A 15,758-nucleotide genomic window follows, 5' to 3' on the forward strand; every position below is an offset into this window, starting at 1 on the left:
CTTTCCTTAATGTAGTGAAGGTTATTTGCATGTTTCTAGGAATTTGTCCATTTTACCATGTGGTCTAATTTGTTGAAGTTCTGTTGTTGATAGTACCTCTTGTCTCTTCTATTCCTGTGTGGCCAGTAGTAATGCACCCCTCTCAGTTCTGATTTTATTGTTTGCATTTTCTCTCATTTCTTCTTTGACAGTCTAACTAAGGGTTTGTCAATTTTGATCTTCTCAAAGAACCAAATTTTGGTTTTGTTAATTCTCTCTATTGTTTCTTATTTAAATTTCATTTATTTCTGTTCTAATGTTTATTATTTCTTTCCTATGGCTTGCTTTGGGATTAGTTTGCCTTCTATTTCTAGCTCCTCCAGGTTTTTAGTTAGATTTTTTATTTTAGCTCTTTCTTTTTTTTTAAATATTAGCATGAGGTTTGCTTTTTGTTTTGTTTTGTTATTGCATATGTGCAATATATTTTTCCACTTTTCACCTTCAACCTATTTGTATTCTGGGACCTAAGATGAGTCTCTTGCAGACAACATATAAATGCCTCATATTTTTATATCCATTTTTCCCGTCTGTGTCTTGTGATTGAGGGGTTTAATCAATTAAAATTCAATGTTATTACTGTAAAGGTGTACTTAATTCACCCAGTTTCATATTCAATTATATTCTAACATTTATAGGAATTAAAGAGTAGAGTTATACGTTGAAGATATAATACTACTGGGTTTTGCATTTCCCCATTTAGCTACCTTTACTGAAGATCTTCACTTCTTTACACTGCTCCAAGCCATTCTTGCCTGCCTGTTCCTTTCAACCTGAAGAACTCCCTTTACCAGTTCTTGTTGTGTAGGACTTTTGTTGATGACCTCTTTCACTTTGCCAATATTTTTAACTCTCTTTCATTTCTGAAGGACAGTTTGCTGAATAAAGAATATATGACTGGCAGTTTTTCTCTTTCAGTGACTTAAATATATATCATATTTAGCAGTTTGATATTGTTTATGAATTCTAAAAATAGATATTGTTTATGAACTCCAAAAATGGATTGTTTGTAAACTAGTCTGTTCCTCTGGCTATATTAGATTGTATTAACTTCAGTGGTTTCACTTTCACTTGGTTAAATTGTGATTAGGGCTTTGAGTGGGCCGATCAGTAGGACATCAAATCCTCATCCCCTTGGTGGGTAGGGACTCACAGAGAAAATGACATGGCAGAGGAGAGAGATGGCATTTTGATGCTAGAGCCCATGAAGTAAACACACAGAGAAGCAGATACATGAAGAAAGACAGAAGGCTCCAATACACATGACACAGGCCCCAGGAAAAGAGATGAGCCATTGGCCTGATAGTTTACAGCTGGCCTTGTAGAGAGAGCAGAGCAGCTGAGCCTGGAGAGAAAGAGCCCCTGGAGAGAGAAGAGCCTTATACCAGCCTACAGCTGAGATAGGAAGAAGCTGGGCCCACAGAGCCTTAAGAGGGAGAAGAAAGGCTTAACCCTTGCAGACATTGGCAGCCATCTTGCTCCAACCTGTGGCAACAGACTTTAGTGAGGGAAGTAACTTATTCTTTATGGCCTGTTAACTATAAGCTTATACCCCCAAATAAATAGCCTTTTATAAAAGCCAACAGATTTCTGGTATTTTGCATCAACACCCCTTTTGCTGATTAATACATCATATCACTGCATTCTTACCTCCATGGTTTCTCAAGAGAAATCAGCACTTAGTCTTATTAAGGATTCCTTATATGTGATGAATCATTTTTTATTCCTTGCTGCTTTCACAATTCTCTCTTTGTCATTTTACATTCTGATTAGTGTGTATTTCAGAGTAGGTTTTTTAGGGTTTATCCTGTTTGTAATACATTGTGATCCTTGGACATGTATATATATGTCCTTCATAAGAGTTGGAAAAGTTCTGGTCATTATTTCCTCAAATATTCCTTTTTCCTCTTTTCCCCTTCTCCTCTGAAGCACATATCATTCATATGCTGTGTACTTCATGCTGTTACTCAAGTCCTATCAACATTGCCCAATTTTTTCTCTTCCTTCTATCTGTTCTTCTAAGTGTGTGATTTAGATTGTCCTGTTTTCTAGTTCGCTGATTCTTTGTTCATATCTGCTGTTGTATGCCTCTAGTATATTTCTAATCTCTATAATTTCTTTTGTTTCTTTTTAGACTTCCTAATTCCTATTTTTACTCACACATTGTCTTTTTAATATTCTTTAGCTGCATATTCATATTCAGTTTATTTCTATCCATATTTTCCTTCATCTCCTTGAATTGATTTATGAGATTTTTTTGAACTTTGATTAGTTATTGCAAAGTCTGTATGTCCTCTGTAGTTTTAATTTGTTCCCTCAATTGAGCCATATCATCCTGTTTCTTAGTATGGCTTGTAATTTTTGCTTATGTCTGTGTGTATTAGTTCACCAAAGGGGTGCTAATGCAAAGTACCAGAAAGCTTTTGGCTTTTATAATGGGGATTTATTTGCAGGTAAAACTTTACAGTTGTAAAGCTAAATCCAGGTATCAGCAGAGATGTTTTCTCACCAAAGTCAGCTATTGCTGCTGGTGTGTTGCCATGTGGTGAAGCAAGATGGCTGCCAATCGCTAGAAGGTTTCAGCCTTCCTCTCTGGGGAAAGCTCTCTCAGGCTCAGCTGTTCTGCTTTCTCCCTGATTTCAGCTACAAGCTGGCATAGAGTTTGTTTCTTAGAATTTCTCCCTCTCCTAGCATAGGGCTTGTTTCTTCCTGGACCTTCTATAGGTCTTGGTCATTCTGTTCTCTTCCTGATTTCAGCTGTAAGCTGTCAGGCAAAATGTTTCATGTCTCCCTGGTGCCTAAGCTTTTTGAGGCTTCTCCTTTCTGTTACATGGCAGGATCAAAAATGACAGAGCTCTCTTTTACTATCCCTGTCCCTCAATGTGAGTCTGTTTTTATCAGACCCAGCAAAGGGTCAGGGACTCAACCTGAGTCATACCCAAGGACATAGTCAAATCAAAGTCCAAAGAAATCTTATCAAATAACCTAATCAAAGCCTTCCCCCATACACACTCCCTGTGAATTTAATGTAATCAAAGGGTATCACACTGAGAGGAATAGATTCGTTTACAAACATGATTTTCCTTTTTGGGATTCATAAAATTTCAAACTGCCACACTGAGCATTTGACTATTTTGATGTGCTATCTCTGAATATCACCTTCTCCTCCTTTCCTAGGGTTTTATTGTTTAGCTATTTGTTAAAACTCTTCTATGCCCAGCTTTTACTGAACATTTAGAGTAGATACTATTATCTGTTCAGATTTTCTCAGTTCTTTTGCACTTGTTTCTTTCCCTGGACATGCAACTTTTTTTTTTCTTTAGTATACATTTTTAGTCAAAAAATACTTAGATCACATAAATGTTACATAAAAAATATAGGGGATTCCATATGCCCTGCTCCCTACCCCTCCCACATTTTCTCACATTAACAACTTTTTGTGTTACCTCCACACGAAAGCTTCTTCAGAATATCGATCTGTTCTGTTTGTTGTGAAGAATTTTTTTCAGTTCCTATGATTTGTTTAACTGCTCTCCCTCACATATTGCTCTTTTGTATTTACTTTTCAGTTCTAGGACCCATCTTACCTTACAGAAATTCAGTTTGCCCTTTGATTTTTCTTTGAGAATTTTCCGCTTTCTGTAATTTCTCCTTTAGGGTATCCTGACACAGGGATCCAGATGACACCAACCATCTAAAAGGTCAATTTTTTTCATTTATATGTCCCAGTAGTCAGAGATCAAGTTGGCTGTGTGTACCTCTTGCCAACAGTTCTGCACAGTCTCTTTTGTTTCCTGTGGACACTTTTGTATGTAAGTATTCACCAGCTGCTTGGGTTCTGCCCTAGGACTCTGTGGCTTTGGGTCCCTGTACATGGATATGCACAGGGTTCTAACTCTGCTGTGACTGATTTTGTGGTCTGCATCCATGGCAGGAGGTATGCAGGCCATGCTGCCACTGTGCAACTCAAGTCACATGGAACCACGTGAGGTGGAGATGTCTGATTGACAGGTCTGGGTCATAGATCTTCTACCTTTTTTCTTTAATTCAGCACTGATGGAGTTGTCTCTAGTCTCTTCTATCCTCCAGAGGTCCAAGCAAGTGCAATTTGTTCAATTATTAGTTGTTTCTGAGGGAAGACTTGTCCATGGGATGTCCTATGTCACCATGGTGATGAAATCACTTCTAGTGTATTTTCCATATATGCACTTTACCATATTGATAAAGCTTCCTCCTATTCCTATCTTTTGGAATGTTTTTATCAAAAAAGGGTGCTGTATTTTGTCAAATGCATTTTCTGCATCAATTGAGAGAATCATGTGATTTTCTTCTTCAAGTTATTAATGTGGTTTATTATATTGTTTGTTTGTTTGTTGCCTTTGCATAGCTGGGATAAAAACCACTTGATCATGGTGTATAATTCTTTTAACGTGCTTTTAGATTCAGTTTGCAAGTATTTTGTTGATGATTTTTGCCTCTATATTAATTAGAGATATTGGTCTGTAATTTTCTTTTTTCATAGTATCTTTACCTGGTTGTGATATTAGGGTAACGAGGGTTTATAGAATGAGTTTGGTAGTGTTCTTTCCTGTTCAATTTTTTGGAAGAGTTTGGTATTAGATCATCTTTGAACAATTGGGAGAATTCACCTGTGAAGCCATCTGGTTCCAGGCTTTTCATCAATGGGTAGTTTTTGATAAATGTTTTAATCTCTTTATTTAGAAGACCTCAACAAACCAATTACATTTCTTTGAGGGTCAGTGTAGGTGGTTCATGTGTTTCTAGGAATTTGTCCATCTCATCTACCTTGTCTAGTGTTTTTAATACAACTGTTCATAGTATACTCTTGTGATCTCTCTTATTTCTGTGACATCAGGAGTAATACCCCCTATCATTTTTCATCTTATTTATTTGTGTCTTCACACTTTTTTCTTTTTTCTTTGTGTCTTCTCTCTCTTTTTCCTTTTCTTTAGCTAGGGGTTTGCTTATTTTTTTGATCTTCTCCAACCAACTTTTGGTTTTGTTGATTTTCTCTGTTTTTTGTTTTGTTGTTGTTGTTGTTCTCAGTTTCATTTATCTCTGCTCTGATCTTTACTATTTCTTTCCTTCATCTTGGTTTGTGATTAGTTTGTTGTTCTTTTTCTAGTTCCTCCAGGTGTGCAGTTAGATTTTCAATTTTACCTCTTTCTTCTTTTTTTAGGTAAGCATTGAGAGCTATAAATTTCCTTCTCTGCACTGCCTTTGTGGTGTCCCATAGGTTTTGATGGGTTGTGTTCTTATTTTCATTTGTCTCAAGATATTTCCTAAATTCTCTTGCAACTTCTTCTTTGACCCACAGATTATTTAAGAGTGTGTGTTGTTTAATCTCCATATATCTATGAATTTTCCCTTTTTCTGTCCATTATTGATTTTCAGCTTCATTCTGTTAGAATCATAGAAAGAGATTTGTATAATTTCAATCTTTTTAAATTTTTTGAGACTTATCTTTTGACACAGCATATGCTCTATCTTGGAGAAGGATCTGTGAGTGCTTGAAAAAAAATGTATATCCTGCTGTTTTGGGGTGCAATGCTCCATAGATATCTGTTGGTCTAGTTCATTTATCTTATTCAAGCTCTCTGTTTCTTCATTTATCTTCTTTCTACATGTTCTATCCAATACTGAGAGTGGTGTAGTAAAGTCTCCAATTATATTGTAGAGACACATATTTCTCCCTTCAGTTTTGCCGGCATGTGTCTCATGTATCTTGTGGCACTTAAATTAGTAGCATAATTAGTATAATTATTTCTTTTTGGTAAATTGTACCTTTTATTAATATATAATGACCTTCTACATCATTTAACAGTTTTGCACTTACATCAACCACCACACCATGGAGCCTAGAGAGCCTACAACTGAAAGCAGGAGGATTGCATCCAGTATCCATATGGAATCTAAGCCCCCTCTTGACATAGATGTGGAATGGACACAACCAAGCCAAGGTCCACAGGAAGGAGGAATATAGTAAGGATTAGAGTGGACTTACTGATATTCTATTCATGAACTATTGTGGTTAGTAATCGAGAAAATGTGGCATTGGTGTGGAAAAAGTGGCCATGGTGGCTGCTGGGTGCGGGGAATGAGAGGAAGAGATGAGATGTGGAGGCATTTTCGGGACTTGGGTTGTTCTGGGTGGTCCTACAGGGACAATTACCGGACATTATATATCCTCCCAAGGCCCACTGGATGGAACGTGGGAGAGTATGGGCTATTATGTAAACCATTGACCATGAAGTGCAGCGATGCCCAGAGATGTACTCACCAAATGCAAATGGATGTGTCATGATGATGGCGGAGGGTGTTGCTGTGGGGGGAGTGGGGGGGTGGGGGTGGTGGGGGTGAATGGGGACCTCATATTTTTTGAATGTAATATTTTTTAAAAAATGAATTTAAAAAAATCAATTTTATGTGATATTAGTTTTGCTACTCCAGTTCTTTTTTGGTTACTGTTAGTATGGAATATCTTTTTCCAGTCTTTCACATTTAACCTGGTTGTGTCCTTACATCTGAGGTGAGTCTCTTGTAGGAAATACATAGATGGCTCATATTTTTTTATCCATTCTATCAGTCTGTCTTTTGACCAGGGAGCTCAAGCAATTAACTTTCAATATTATTACCGGAAAGGTATTACTTCATCCCTTTTGTGTTTTTGCTCTCTGTTGTCATACCGTATTATTGTTTGTTTGTTTGTTGCCTTTTAATTTACCTTTCCTAATAATCTTCATTTCTACCCTATTCCAAGTCTCTCACCCTCGTTTTTTCCATTTAGGTTGCAGCACTTCCTTTAGTATCCCTTTTCTGGTCTTTTGGTAACATGTTCTATGGATTTTAGTTTGTCTCTAAAGACTTTCAACTCACCCTCAATTTTGAAGGACAGGTTTGCTGGATACACAATTCATGGCTGGCAACTTTTCTCTTTCAGTACCTTAAATACATCATACTACTTTATCCTCTCCTCCATGGTTTCTGAGGAGAGGGCAGCACTTAATTTTATTGAGGTTCCCTTGTATGTGAGGCTTTGATTTTCTCATGCTGCTTTCAGAATCCTCTCTTTATCTCTGGTATTTGTCATTCTGAATAGTAGGTGTCTCAGGGTAGCTCTATTAGATTCACTGGGTGTGGTGTAGCGTCCTTGAATAGCAGTACTTATGTCTTTCATAAGAGTTGGGAAGTTTTCAGTGGTTATTTCCTCAATAGTCTTTCTGCCCTTTTCCATTCTCTTCTCCTACTGGGACAATTAAAATGTATATGTTTTTGTGGTTTTCATTGTCATTCAATTCCCTGAACACCTGTTTCCTTTTTTCCATTCTCTTCTTTTTCCATTCGCCTGTCTTTTACAGTTCAGATATTCTTACTCTGAAATGACTCATTCTGCTTCAAGCAATTCAAATATGCTCTTATGTGCTCCTGATGTATTTTTAATCTCATCTTTCATGTCTTTCATTCCCAAAGGTCTGTTACTTTTCTTCACAGACTTTCAAATAGTTCTTTATGCTCACCAAGTGTTATCTTAATATCCTTTCTCTCTTTAGTCATATTTTCTTTCAATTCTTCGAAGACCTGTGACTTCCCCTCCCTTTTCCTTTGTAACAGTTGAAAGGGAGGAAGACATCTTTGCCCCTCTCTGTTGGCTGCAGTGAGTCAGGAGTTTTACCCCAGCTTAATTTCTTGGTTGGGGGGGGGGGGTGAGTGGAGTCCTTTCCAGCCACTGCAGCTGTTTGATAACTCATGTTTGTTGTTTTGGCTTCTTCATCTCTCTGTCCCTCAACATCCTCAGAATTGTGTAGCACTGTCCCAGTCTGTTGATCCCCCAGAACAGGTCCCTTGGACACCTTTTTAGTACTTTCTCAGTTGTTTATGTGAGAGTTGAGCTTTGTCTGCATACTCAGATGCCATCTTTCCAGATTGCTATCTTCTAGTGTATTTTTAATCCCCCAAACTTCCATTTTACTCCCTTTTAAAATTTCTAATACTTCATTATGTTTTATCTTCTTGATCCCCTTTAGTTTTATGCTCATGTTCCCCTTTATTTCATTGTATTTATTTAGGAAGTTTGAATATCTTTGACTAGCTTTTCTTCCTAATGTTTTAGTTCTATTTTGTTTATTTGAATGAACCATCTATTTTTCTTTCCTCTGTATGACTGATGACATCTTTGATGCCTAAACATTTGATTATTTTGATGTGCTAACTCTGGAAGTCACTTTCTCCCTTTTCCCAACAGTTTCAATATAGATTAGCTGTGTTTTAATGCTCTTCTTCAGTGCCTGGCCTGATTTATATAATGAAACTTTAGAACAAGTCCTGGTTATCTGTTTGGCTTTTCTTAGGTCTTTTCTGAACCTGCATCAGCCTTAGTTATGCACAGTTAATCTTAAGCTTACTGTAGTATAATTAACATTTTCCTCTCCATGGAAGGATTTCCTTTGCCTTGTTTCTCTCCCAGGAGTCCTCAGCTCTTCTCTTTATTTTTAAACAGGTTTTCTTTTCCTGTAACTGTGGTTTGCTCAGCTCCACTCTCACATTCTGGACCTCCCTTTCATTCAAGCTTTCAGCTTCCATGGAAGCTTCCATTGAAGTCCCTGTGGTTCTTATTAGACTCAAAGATTTAATTCATTTTATTTGAAGTTAAGATTAGATTTGCACTAAAATTAATTAAAAGGCACAAGATAATCTCAGCCTAGACTCTAAATCTCACAATATAGAAGAAACACACAAATCAAAGATACAAGAATAGTAAATTTGGCAGATCACATTCTTAATGACTAGTATCAAATAAAGAGGAACAGTGGTACCTAAGAGAAGATAAGCAGAAAAGAGAAATTGCCAGTCCTGCCTGGATATCTCTCATCTTATGACAGATGTCTATTTGAAATAGGATTTTTTTGGGAATATGTACATGTCCAAAATATAATAGGTCTCAGACAGGTGAAATAATCAATCCAAATCATTCACATCCTAATTTCTAGGCTAAGAATTTGATTCAATATAGTTCATACTCTAAAGTAATTTTCCTAAGTATAGCTGGTAGACCTGTAAATAAAGAGGTAAAAATAGATATATCATTTCTCCCATGTTCCAAAACATCTAATGGTTTTCCATTGCCTCTAAGAAGAAATCAGAGCTCTTTAAAAAACATTAAAATCATAAATACCAGTGACCCTGGCCTAAATATTATGGCAACTTGTACCTGTTCTTTCAGATTACAGGATGTATTTACTATACTCAGATAGCCCATGCCCCCTTATGATTCAAAGCATTTACTCATAGTGTTCCCTCTACATAGAACATTTTGTTTGCTTCTTTCTGATTCTTGTAATGGAGTTCTTTTGCTTACTCTCCTTCCCTTCCCCCCTCTCTTGTCTTTTAGTCCTTCTTCTGTAACAACTTCCTGTTAAGAAATTAACCTGAATGAGGCACCGTTCATTCATTTCCCTGTAGCTGTGCCAGGACTTCAGCATTGCTAAACAGGCTGTCTCATTTCTTTGCCCCTCCTGGATTGTCATTCACTCCCAGATAACCCCTTATCAAGTACTTCTGAAACATATAAAGTTCAGCTAGTTGGAAGTGGCAGAGTCAATACTGAACAAGGTAGCAGTAACTTTCAGGTTGCATTCAGAGAATTGGGACCCCTCAAGAAAATGGTGATTGGGTGATGAGGAACAAATGATTGCACTGAAACCTGTTCCAATCTTCTTGATTCTTCTGTCATAGAGGAACAATATTTCTAGCTATCCAGAATAGAAAGGATCATGGAGACAGTGGCAGTCAATAGGGAGGACAGCACTACTCTGGAATTACACAGGGGGAGCATAAACTAGGCAGTTACTTAAAATTTATTGACCAAGTACTTGACTGTTCTTGACCTGAGGAACCTTTGCCTAATACCTCTGTTTTTAATACTCAAAAATAAATGTTCTTATTCCTCCTGAAGTATTCATGAAGACTGAGCTGAATGTATTGTTCTAATTAGGGTTATAGGGATGGACAGATTGGGGTACAGAGATGCTCCTTTGAAGTGAACACTCTCCAGGGAAGTTGCTTCTGGGCTTCCATTTCACTGTCCACTGAGCGAAAACACTGAGATTTGTGTTCATGATTGACATCTTAACCCATTTCTTTTCTCAGAGCCTCATTACACTGAAAGGATCAACTGGGTTTCATTCAAATGAACAAAATGCTTTCATTCTCCATCTTGGTGTTTTGTGTTTTCTCTGGTGAGTAATTTTTCTAATACTCAGTGGGTATTAGATATTATATGATGTGGGGGCATTTTCAGGACTTGGAGTTATCCTGGGTGGTACTGCAGGGACAGATGCTGGACACTGTATGTCCTGCCATGGCCCACTGGGTGGACTGGGGGAGAGTGTAAACTACAATATAAACCATTATCCATGTGGTGCAGCAGTGCTCCAAAATGTATTCACCAAATGTAATGAATATCCCACTATGATGAAAGAGGTTGTTGATGTGGGAGGAGTGGGGTGAGGAGGGTGGGGGGTATATGGGGACCTCATATTTTTTAATGTAACATTTAAAATAAATAAAGAGAGAAAATTTTTAAAAATACTCAGTGGGAAACTTTTAAATATTCAGTTGCTGAAAAATGATGCAAAGACAATATGAATCTCACTGATAGTCCTGATGATGCTTTTTTTCTGGAACCCCTGGTCATCACTGATGAGGTAGGGGGTGCTTTTAAAGAGAATCAAACTTGGATAAAAGATTAGATATATTGAATTTGATTCCAAATTCTACCTCTTGGCTACCAAATACTCTCCTATTAGTCACTGCTTTTATTATACTTCAATGTTCTCATCCATAAAGTGGAGAAATTATATGTATTTGAAAGAGTTTTGTTGGAGTTATGTGAACTACACTTAGAGTGTTTAGTATGTAGCTAGAATCACAGTAGACTAAATGAAAGCTTATTCATTTAGATTTAATAGATAGATTTTTCTTTACCATTGCAATATGCTTGGCTCCCAGATTCATGATCTCAAATGCATACCCATAGTTTTCATTTTCAGAGAAAAAATTCTTTTATTAAATTAGTAGATAATTTCTCATTACAGAATGAGTCATTTAAATTATTTTTTAATCTCTGCTCTGATTGCAGGTGTTGTCCCTGGATTTTCAGCAAATATAAATTTTGCTCAGGTAAACACTCATTTTGATGATTAAAAACTCAAGAATTTTTCTTTTTTTTTAAAACAATGTCAGTTAATAACAGAAGGCCTTTTGTCTGGGGCATAGGTGTTAAAAGAAAGTATCTGCAGGGTTGGAGAAGGAGCACCAGCATTCAAAGATACTATTTTATGAGGGAGCTTAGCTGGTTACAGAAACGTAGAGACATTTGTCTTTGAAGCACACAGAATTAAAGAGACCAAGATGAAGATGACCTTGGTAGAGATAGGTAGATGTGAGGTAAGATGGCTTTTAGGATTAAAAGAGAAGTGTTTTTAGCAAAGATGCAGAGCATCAATACAAATTCTTTGGAGTTATCAAAAGTGGCTGTAATCAGACCACCTTGATGGATACTATAATTGTCCTGAAGAGGCAATGACAGATTAGTCTAGGATAGTGGAAATGGAAATAAAGAGTCTTTCAATAGTTTATGATCCTGATACTTTCATTCATTTATTCAACATTATTTACAGAGCACTTACTATGTGCCAGGAAGTATTCTAGTGCGCAAATAATCAAAAAAGGACTAAGCTCAAAAAAGGGTTAAACTAATTCTGTACATCAAGATACTCAGTCTGTAACAGATGGCATTATTTTATTATTGTTGTTATTATTATTGTTGGTATTTATCTTAAAATGTCTTTCACTTTTATAGCCGAACTGTAACAGTGACAAGTACATGAACCTAGAAATGTTATGCACCAGGGAATACTTTCCTGTGTGTGGATCAGATGGCAACACATATATGAATCCTTGTTTATTTTGCATGGAAGTTAGGTGAGAAATAAAATTTGTATATCTGTTTTTCCTGAGTGTTAACACCTCATTCAAAAATAGGAAAATCAATACTGAAATTAACCCAATTATAACATTTAACTAACTCTACATTGATTCAATGTAACAGAATCACCACTGCTGAAAGCAGTTTTGTTGGGGAACTACTTTTATAGTTATTCTCACAACATGTCATATCCAAATTAATTAAATGAATTGAATGTAATGAAGTTGCTAAAATAATTATAGATTAATTATTTCCCCTCAAGACAAATTTTGGCTTCTATTTTTATTATATTAAGATCATATTCATTACAAAAGTATTTTGATGTTTCTCTCTACATGACACATATCTTTCAGTTTTCTTTCCATACTTTTTTAAAAATACAAAGTTCATTAAATTTTATTAAAAAGTTTTCTTTGTGAATAAACAGTCAAAATTTGAAGGCTGCAGTAAAATAGTCAGAAATGTATTCTAATACTTTAAATTGGTTTCAAATGCCCAAGAAGTCAGAAAAATAAGACCAAAGAGTTTGTTAAAGGAGACGTTCTTAGTTTGTGATCCTTTCAGGGTAGAAATGTTAATTGGTAATACAGACATTACATAGTTAAAAAGGCCTAGCTGTTGCTCATGAGGTTTTTGTTTTGTTTTGTTTTTTGCTTTTATTTTTTATCCATATGATTTTTTTATACTCTATACTGTAGGTTGTTGTTCTTGATTTCATTTCTCTCCACTCTAATATTTACTATTTCCTTCTTTCTGTGCACTTTGGATTTAATTGCTGTTCTTTTCCAGTTATGAGGTTAGGTATCTGATTTGAAGTCTTTCAGCTACTTAAAAAAAATTTTCTTTCCCTCCCTCTCCCTCTCCCCCTCCCACCTTGCTGTTTTTGCTGTCTGTGTTCATTCGCTGTGTGATCTTCTGTATCTATTTCTTTTTTTGTCTTCTCTTCTCATCTTTCTTCTCTAGGATTCACTGGACTCAATCTTGGGGACCTCTGATGTGGAAGACAGGTTCCCTGTCAATTGCACCACCTCAGTTCCTGGTCTCTGCTGCACCTCACTCACCTTGACTCCCCTTTGTCTCTCTTTTGTTGTGTCATCACCTTGCTGCGTGACTCACTTATGCGGGCACTCAGCTTGCTGTGTGGGCACTCGGCTCACCATGTGGGCACTTGGCTCACCACACGGGTACCCACATGGGCAATCAGCTCAACGTGTGGGCCCTCAGCTTGCCACACAGGCACTGTCTCACTGTATAGGCACACTTTCTCTTCTTTTTCACCAGGAGGCCCCAAGGATCAAAACTGCGTCCTCCCATTTTGTAGGCAGAGACCTTATCACTTGAACCACATCTGCTTCCCTAATCCATACTTTTTAATTCACCCATAATTACAAACTACAGGGAGAAACAAAATGACCAGAAGTATAATAAATCAGTACAAAATAGGGTTTTATCTTACATTTTTACATTGAACTCGTTCAGAAAATTCTGTCCCAATTAATTTTAATTAGGCTTGATTTTCATAATTCTCTTGATCACAAAATAAGTATTTGTCTTATTTAAATGTGGAATCTGGTAAAAGTTACAGTTAGAATTAATGGCTCCATTATTGTGAAAATGATTCTGAATATCCTGGCTTTCTCTAACATTTGGACAGGGCCACACATGGCTCTGATGGGCTCTTTAAAATGATAAGGAACATGGAGGTCTGGAATTAGAACAAGACACATTCAGTAGGTAGGAACAGAGAGAGGGACAAGAAAGAGAAACAATACTAGAGGAAGAAAATCTTGGGAAGCCAAATTCAGCTGGAGGTTGCCTGTTGCTGGAGGAAGTGTCAGTAGAGTACCTGTAGGCCTAGGAGCAGTAACAACAGAAAGTCTACCCTCATTTTCCAGGGATGGACTAAGAGACAGGGAGACACCTTTGTAGAGAATCCAAGATCAGAAGCCAGTCTCTGAGATATTTCTCACCAGGATCTATTCCAATATAGTTCCCAGGGCAGGTTGGGATTAGTAAAGCCAAAGAATCATTTGGATAGCAGGTGGGAATCATGAGGGTGAGTCCAAGACAAAAATAACCACACCCAGCAAAAATTAAATAGGCAACATATAAATTAATTTTGAAACAGGGAAGGCTAGCTCTCATTCTTACAAGTGCTATTTTTTCAGGTGTTATGTGTGCTCTTGGCAGAAGTACCTTGAGCAAACAAGCATCATTTCATTCGTAAAGAGAAAGGATAGGTACAGTGTCTGGGCCAAGATAGGTTCTTGCCCAATAGGAAATGTCTTATAGCATGCTTAGTCCTTTAGTTAGATTTCTATTTGGGGACATCATAATTGTCTATATGCATACACCTTGTAGGATGTTTCATGTAATAATTTACATATTTTCTTTTTTTCTTTTTTAGAAACAGTGTTGGTCAACTTCAATTTAGTCATTATTTACCGTGTTCATCCCTTGATGCAGCATTACATTGAAATGATTCTTCTTAGCTGCCCAATTTTGCTGATGATATACCGGGGTATTTCCATGAATTTTCAAAATATCTGGAAATTCAAGATAGCGAGGTGTATGCCTGTAATGTTTGTGATAATACATTCTAAGAACTTTTGAATTTAATATTTCTGACTCTATATGATTTTTAAATTAAATGTCTCTACCTCATTTCCTGCTATGATTTCCTACAAAAATAACAATCTGCTAAATAAAATTGAATAACCAGGCAAAAATGTAATGTCTCTTGTGAGTTCTTTCTCTCTCTCTCTAGCTCCTTTTTAAATGGACATTTAAAAGATTTGTTTGCATTTAAATGAGAACCATTCCTTATACAAAACTCCTGTAAGAAGACTAATGTTGGAAAATTACTTAGATTTCCAGGTACTATAGTGGCTCAACAAGTGATATAAGTGATTTGGGTCATAACTATCTAATCTTTTAGATTACGGAATTTCAATCATAAATTAAATCTTTAAAGGAAAACCCATGAACCACCTTACTTTGGTATACTGAAGCATTGCTTTTGTTGGCTTATATTCTTTGCCTTTAAGAAGGGTCAGACAGAAAATGATTTTTTGAAATTTTCTTAAATGTTTTTTAATCAGGGAAAAAAATCTCCCTATTACCAAAAATTGTGGTTAGATTTTACACACTTATTTCTTTTTTTTTTTTAATATTTATTTATTATTATTATTTTTTAATTACATTAAAAAAAAATATGAGGTCCCATTCAACCCCACCGCCCCCGCCCCCCACTCCCCCCACAGCAACACTCTCTCCCATCATCGTGATACATCCATTGCACCTGGTAAGTTCATCTCTGAGCATCACTGCACCCCATAGTCAATGGTCCACATCATAGCCCAGACTCTCTCACGTTCCATCCAGTGGGCCCTGGGGGGATCTACAGTGTCCCGTAATTGTCCGTGAAGCACTATCCAGGACAACTCCACGTCCCGAAAACGCCTCCACATCTCATCTCTTCCTCCCGTTCCCCACACCCAGCAGCCCCCATGGCTACCGTTCCCACACCCATTTCACATTTCCTCTGTGGACATTGGATTGGTTACACACTTATTTCTTCTAGTCTTCACATATATGAGTTAAGTATAATTAAATCCATTTTATAATAATAAGGAATTGGACTTAGCATATTTAAACTCCCCATTATGATAAAGATAATTTTGTTAGCATAACCTTTTCTATGAGATTAAGGAGC

The 15,758-nt window shown here is 36.7% G+C and overlaps 1 protein-coding gene across 4 annotated transcripts in view; it reads left to right on the forward strand.

The window, feature by feature from the left end:
* LOC105745918 (seminal plasma acrosin inhibitor A1-like) overlaps positions 1-14,766 on the forward strand; it is a 28,326-nt gene extending 13,560 nt beyond the window's left edge. The window contains exons 1-5 of one of the 4 annotated variants that reach the window (XM_058280557.1): positions 9,649-9,666; positions 10,204-10,292; positions 11,195-11,235; positions 11,918-12,039; positions 14,451-14,766. In XM_058280557.1, coding sequence (XP_058136540.1) covers positions 10,244-10,292; positions 11,195-11,235; positions 11,918-12,039; positions 14,451-14,520 — 282 coding nt within the window. In that variant the 5' untranslated portion in view covers positions 9,649-9,666; positions 10,204-10,243 and the 3' untranslated portion in view covers positions 14,521-14,766. The other 3 variants (XM_058280552.1, XM_023588142.1, XM_012524307.4) reach the window with 3 other exon arrangements.
* The last annotated feature ends 992 nt before the right edge of the window (positions 14,767-15,758 follow it).

This window comes from Dasypus novemcinctus, chromosome 2 (genome assembly GCF_030445035.2).
Source record: "Dasypus novemcinctus isolate mDasNov1 chromosome 2, mDasNov1.1.hap2, whole genome shotgun sequence".
Classification (NCBI taxonomy): domain Eukaryota; kingdom Metazoa; phylum Chordata; class Mammalia; order Cingulata; family Dasypodidae; genus Dasypus; species Dasypus novemcinctus.